Source organism: Pterocles gutturalis, unplaced genomic scaffold (assembly GCF_000699245.1).
Source record: "Pterocles gutturalis isolate BGI_N339 unplaced genomic scaffold, ASM69924v1 scaffold20938, whole genome shotgun sequence".
NCBI classification, from domain to species: domain Eukaryota; kingdom Metazoa; phylum Chordata; class Aves; order Pterocliformes; family Pteroclidae; genus Pterocles; species Pterocles gutturalis.
In genome coordinates, this window is record NW_010126219.1 from 1 (window position 1) to 6,598 (window position 6,598).

General features: G+C 42.9%; 1 protein-coding gene across 1 annotated transcript in view; it reads left to right on the forward strand.

The window, feature by feature from the left end:
- Nucleotides 1-405: 405 nt before the first annotated feature.
- CROT (carnitine O-octanoyltransferase) overlaps nucleotides 406-6,598 on the forward strand; it is a 20,577-nt gene continuing 14,384 nt past the window's right edge. Inside the window, exons 1-2 of the mRNA XM_010078911.1 lie at nucleotides 406-520; nucleotides 6,525-6,598. The exon at nucleotides 6,525-6,598 is cut by the window's right edge and continues 48 nt beyond it. Coding sequence (XP_010077213.1) covers nucleotides 406-520; nucleotides 6,525-6,598 — 189 coding nt within the window. The remainder of the gene's footprint in view (nucleotides 521-6,524) is intronic.

A 6,598-nucleotide genomic window follows, 5' to 3' on the forward strand; every position in this document is an offset into this window, starting at 1 on the left:
TTACTGCGGCTGTGGGGGACCGGGTGAGGTCTGCGGGGGCGGCGAGCTGCATGATTTCCATTTCCCCCTTCCCCAGCTCTCCGGCGTCGGTTTGTTGGGTGTCTCGGGGTTGGCTGGCTGGCTGCTCCTCGGGAAAGAAAGAGACAGACCTCGAGTTAGTTAATCGCGACATGTCCGGAGAAAGCATCGGTAGCCGCCTGGTCGTGGTTTCCCTTGTTGTGTGTATGCCTCTTGCGGCTTCAGGCCGACTAGAAATCCTTGATCCTGGCTTCCCTGATACGTGTCTTGTGTCGTGTAGATGGCTGGGAAAAAAAAAAAAAAGACAACAGTGTGGGGAGATCCATCATCTGTCTTAAACTTGGGCTTTGTTAATGGGCTGTTAATGCTGTGCTACAGATCTGCATTATGGAAAAGCAAGTGCTGGAATCCTCTGAGGAGCGAACCTTTCAGTACCAAGATTCTCTGCCTTCCCTGCCCGTACCTCCTCTTGATGAATCTTTAAGTAAATACCTTGATGCAGGTAATGTCTTAATATTGTAATAGTAGCGTGGTGGGTGCTGTTGTAACCAGCCTAATCTGAAGATGTTTGTGAAGTGATTTGTGGAGACAGCTTATATCAACTGATATAATTGGGATGAGGGATCCGGAGAAGTTTAGGGTGCAAAAGGTGTTTTTCAGGTTCAAAACAGGAAACTAAATGCCCAGGGCAATATGAGTAAAATTTTCTCTTTTATCCCTATTTTGCTTTCTTGAGCATGGGAGGAAAGTGGGCATGTGGGAAAGTTAACTTTTTGGTTTGATGTTTTTTTCCCCCTAAGATTTTGGGTTTGTTTTTCTGCTATATCAGCTGGTCTGATGAAAGATATTTCTCCATTTATAATTTGTGTTTTGCATAATGACTACTTTGCTTGTTTATGACTGTGTTTGTCCAGGATCCTTGGAAAAAAAACCAAGTTATTTCAGACTTTTTCATACTTCAATGTTCTTCTTTCTTACCAGTACTATTAACTATATGGTAATAGGAAAAGACAGTGGTGGGCATTTTTGGATAGTTTCTGCACTGAAATGCTTGCTCTCTAAAGAAGATCAGATAAGAGAAAAGTTTTGAAGACAACATCAATGCACATGTGTCTAGCTTTGTTGATAAATCAAAGATGACTCATTATTTCTTTATTATCGTGTTAGGCTTTGATATGTTGGGGATGACAAAGATACATTACCTAATATCTTGAGATTACTTTCCTATGTTTCTTTAATAATTTTCAGAACTTGGAGACATTGACCTTTTTTTCTGGAACATCTGCTTTGTGTCTTACCATCTTACCTGTAATACAGGAATGCTAACAGGGTAAGACCTAGAGTTCTGTTCTTAGCAGAAACATATTACACAAAAATTTCCCTTTCCCAAAATAGAAATCCTTAAGTTCACTCTGAGTTCCCTTTTATTCTGACTGTAGTGGAAATGGCACAGTAGAGGGTAATGAGTTTTCTTTGTTGTTCCTGACATCACATTTTGATGCAGAATGTTGACATTGTTCTGGGCAAGAACAACTCCAGGTACCAGTATAAGTTGGGCACTGACCTGTTGGAGAGTAGTGTAGCGGAGAGGGACCTGGGGGTCCTGGTGGACAGCAGGATGACCATGAGCCAGCACTGTGCCCTCGTGGCCAAGAAGGCCAATGGCATCCTGGGGTGTATCAGAAGGGGGGTGGTCAGTAGGTCGAGAGAGGTTCTCCTCCCCCTCTGCCGTGGTGAGACCGCATCTGGAATATTGTGTCCAGTTCTGGGACCCTCAGTTCAAGAGGGACAGAGAACTGCTGGAGAGAGTCCAGTGCAGAGCCACAAAGATGATTAAGGGAATGGAGCATCTCCCTGATGAGGAAAGGCTGAGGGAGCTGGGTCTCATTAGCCTGGAAAAGAGGAGACTGAGGGGTGACCTAATTAATGTTTATAAATATGTAAAGGGTGAGTGTCAGGAGGATGGAGCCAGGCTCTTCTCTGTGACATCCAGTGATAGGACAAGGGGCAATGGGTTCAAGCTGGAACATAGGAGGTTCCGCTTGAGTATGAGGAAAAACTTCTTTACAGTGAGGGTGACAGAGCACTGGAACAGGCTGCCCAGAGAGGTTGTGGAGTCTCCTTCTCTGGAGACATTCAAAGCCCACCTGGATGCTTTCCTGTGTGATCTGATCTAGGTGTTCCTACTCCGGCAGGGGGATTGGACTAGATGATCTTTCGAGGTCCCTTCCAATCTCTAACATTCTGTGATTCTGTGACATGGTGGTTTTAGAGAAAAAATGTTGTGTATGTATGCATGCCAAAAAAAAAAACCATTTTCTTTTTGTTGTAATGCAGATTATGTAGAGTTTTGCTGCAATAGTAGTGAACCTGCAATAACAGAATTTCCTCTTAGGATTTAGTTTTCTAAACCCATCTGTCTCTCCAAGTTAATAAATTGCTCTTATGGAGTGATAAAATCTGGCAGTGAATTTTGTTTGCTCTTGTTTTCTGATTGTGGTATGTGTTTTCATAAATACCTTATTACATGTCCCCTTTTTCATGCTGAAGTTACTTCCTGCTTACTGTTCCCTGTATGTAAATCATTCTATAACTTTTCTCATCATTGTCAATCTCCTTTAGTTTCACTGGACGTTGGAGGAAAGTTAGTCCAGTATTTTTTGTTCTGCCACAGGCTTCCCTTGTTCAAATCGCTTAAAGCCAGAACATGCAGTACACAGTTCTAGATGCTAGCTTGGTGATTCTTGTTGCTTAAGCTCTTCATTTGTTTAGTCTGTAAAGGTGAGTGGAGGAAGGGTGGTGCTTCTGAAGAACAATTCAAGAAGCTCCAAATGACCCTTCATAGATGCTGTGAATAATTCCTTGGAAGCTCCTGTCTTTTATTAGTTGGGGAAGGATCCCAGGAATTTAACATTAATTAGTGTACCTGTTGGTGAAACACTTGTCTGTTTAAAGCCAGTCAACTGGAAAAGCTGGACAGAGTGTCTCAGGAGGTGCCTTATTTAGGGCTTTACAGTAGCTGCCTCTGCTTTGGATTCAGGGTGACTAACCTTGTTTTGAAGGTAGGCCTTGAGCAGAGAAAGTAGCCGTGTTATTTAGCCTTTCACCTCACCCAAGAGGTTGAGACTCAGAAGCTTGGACTCAGCCTGAGAGTATAAAAACCCAAAGCACCAGCTTTCCAGAGGGTTCATTAACTATGCAGCTGAATATGTTAGGATAGTTCATGTTCATGGATGGAGCTGATCTATGCAGAAAGGAAGACGTGGGCCTGGGAAAGTGGCAAGAGTTTCAATGAACTCTGGTGAGAACAGGGGTGAGTTCTGCTCCTTCCTATCAGCACTGCTTCTACATCTGATGAAATGGTTTTTAAGTGGAAAGAGGCTCTGTCATCATAGAATCCTGTAGGTTGGAAAGGGTTCATCGTGACCATATCCCCACTCAAAGCAGGTCCAACTACAGCAGGTTTCTCAGGTTTGCTTAGCTGGGTTTTGTGTATCTGCAAGGATGGAGATTCCACAACCTCTCTGTGCAATGTATTCTGGTGTTTGATCACCCTTATGATTGTGGGAGGGGGAACAAAAACCAAACCAGCAACAACAGCAACAAAAAACCTCACCTTTTCCTTGTCAGAAATTTCCTGTGTTCCGTCTTGAGTCCATTTTCTCTTGTACTGTTTTTGCACATCTCTGAGTGGGGCTGTGCTTTATCTTTGCTGTGCCTTTCCATTCAGTTGTTATAGAGTGCAGCAAGGTCTTCCCTTTGCATTCTCTTCTCAAGCTGAACAAACTCAGTTCCCAGCCTCGTCTCATCATCATCTGCTCCTGTCCCCTAGCAATCTCGGTCACCCCTCTAATAGGGACCAGTACCCAGAAATTCTGCTTATTTTCTTTCTTGTGTGCATGTGTATATTGCTCTGTAATGACATTGTAACTTGAATAACAGTGGATAATCACTCTGACTTACAATATTGTGTGGTAGTAAGGTCACTTGGGAAGTCTGAGTGTCAGACTACCCTCAGTCTGGGGAGGCTTTCAACTCAAGATTTCCTGGGTGAATACTGTAGACTGCTAAGTGGTATAGGTGGATGGCTCTGTCTCTGTTATTTCTTTTTTCATCTGTATTCACAAGTGATTGTGGTGCAATTCAAGCTTCATCTAGATATTGTTTACATTGACTTTAACTAGGTTTTTGGCACATCAAAAGCTTTTTTTTTTTTTTTTTTTTAAAGAAGACTTCCTCACAGAGAAACTGATGAAGTATGGACTAGGTAGTAGAAAGTCAGGTGGACTGAAAACTGTCACAAGGAGAGAAAGCACAGCTGGAGCTGCTGGACTCAAAGGTTTATGGTCAGCAACACATATTCCCGATGTAGGCCAGTCTGATGGTGTACCCCAGGGGTCCAGTGTTGTTTAATATCTTCATTAATGACCTGGATGATGGGACAGAGTGAACTCTGAGTTTGCAAATGATACGAAGCTGGAAGGAGTGACTGATGCTCCAGATGGTTGTACTGCCCTCAGAGGGAGCCTGACAGGCTGGAGGAACAGGCTGACAGGAGCCTCATGAAGTTCAACGAACAAAGACAAATGACAAGTCATGCACCCAGGGAGGAATAACCCCCCACACCAGCGCAAGCTTGGGCCGACTGGCTGGAAAGCAGCTTTGCAGGAAAGCGGCTTTGCATAAAAGTCCCTGGGGTCCTGGTGGACGTGAAGTTGAAGATGAGCCAGCAATGTGCCCTTGCAGCGAGGCAGGCCAGCAGCCCTCAGGGCTCCCTTAGAAGGAGCGTTGTCAGCAGGTAGAGAGAGGTGGTCCTTCCTGTTTGTTCAGCACTGGAGAGGCCACATCTGGAGTGCTGTGTCTGTTTCTGGGCTCCCCGGTATGAGCAAGACAGGGACATACTGAAGTGAGCCCAGTGAAGGGCTGTGAAGGTGATTAAGGGCTTGGATTAGCTGACATACAAGAAGAAACTGCGAGAGCTGGGACTGTTCAGCCTGGGGAAGAAAAGGCTCTAGGGGGGATCTTTGCAATGCCTGTAAATACCTGGAAGTAAAGGAGTAAAGAAGATGGAGCCAGACATCGCAGTGGTATCCAGTGACAGTACAAGAGGTGATGGGCACAAGTTGAAATACAAGAAATTTGTTTGAAACGTGAGAAAACTTTTTATTGTGAGGGTGCTTAAGCACTGGAACAGGTTGCTGCCAGGAAGGTTGCAGAGTCTCCATCCTTGGACATGTCCAAAACCCAGTACTGTCCTGAGCAGTCTGCTGTAGCTGACCCTGCTGAGATGAGGTGTTGGAATAGATGATCTCTAGATCTGTGAAGAGGAAAAAAGTAGTGGTTGCAGGTAAGCAGTTATAGTTGCAGCGAGGCACAGTTGTGAGGAAGTAAGATTTTAATTCTACAAGGATAGGTAAGTATTTGAGACTTTGCCCAGCTGACACTCCGTTGTTACCACAATGGAGTGTCTTACTACATAAAAGCTAGATTAAAGGTGATACAGATTTATGATTACTAAAAATTAAACAAGTATCCTTCCTTGTTTCTTAACAGCTGTAAGTAGATCACAGGGTTAGCACTAGCAAGGCAGATGAGATATTAACTGACAGTAGTGTCCAACAGCCTCAAAAATTAATCAGACCTCATTGCATAGGCATTGAATCAAGCAGAAACTCCACCCTCCTGCCCCCATTCTGTTTGCCATTCACTTCACAATCTGAGTATAAAGGTAACAGAAAATACATTATACACAAGGTGAGTAAGAGAAGACAATGAGGTGTGCCTGAATGGAAACTCACATCAGCAGTGCCTGTTACTGGCCATAGATTTCATGGTATAAAGGCTTTAAGGAAGGTTTTAGATTAAAATGATGACTAGTTTTGCAAATATTTACAGAGAACTTTGGCCTTTATGGCACATGGTCTGAGAGAAATCCAAAAGTATTTTAAAGTACAAAATTCAGTAGTAGTAGCTGCCATCAGTGTTGTTCAAAGGCAGATATACCATGGGGACAGTGAAGGAAAATTGATGGGCAAGGTGCTTGTTAGACCATGGATGAACTTTTGAAAATAAAGGCAAGTTGCGTATGGTTGGTGCAATAGGGTGGCAGACATGTATGGCTCAATGTATTAGTTTACACACAAGGTTTCTGTAAATGTAGTTATTCAGTGAGTTCTGTGGCAGCTGATGGAGCTGCAGAACTCCATAGTATGTCCAGCTACAGTTTTAAATATATTGGATTTAGTTATCTGTTAGATATTTCAGGTTTTCAGCAATCGCTTTCATCTGCTAATATCTGTATTTATTTGAAATTATGTATTTATGTTTTATTAGAACACACTGTGATTTATTTACAGATTTTGAAAATGTGTTTTCCCTTCGAATATTTGTTTTAGAAAAAGAAGTTCTGAGTATTTTCATTCACTCCCTTGCCTGTGGATATCTGAATCTTGGAATAAATCTCAGTACGTAGTTGTCTTTAAAATAGAAACATTTCCTTTTTACAGTGAAGCCATTTCTGAATCAAGAAGAATATCAAAGAACTGAGGATATAGTAAAAAAATTTGAAAATGGGATTGGG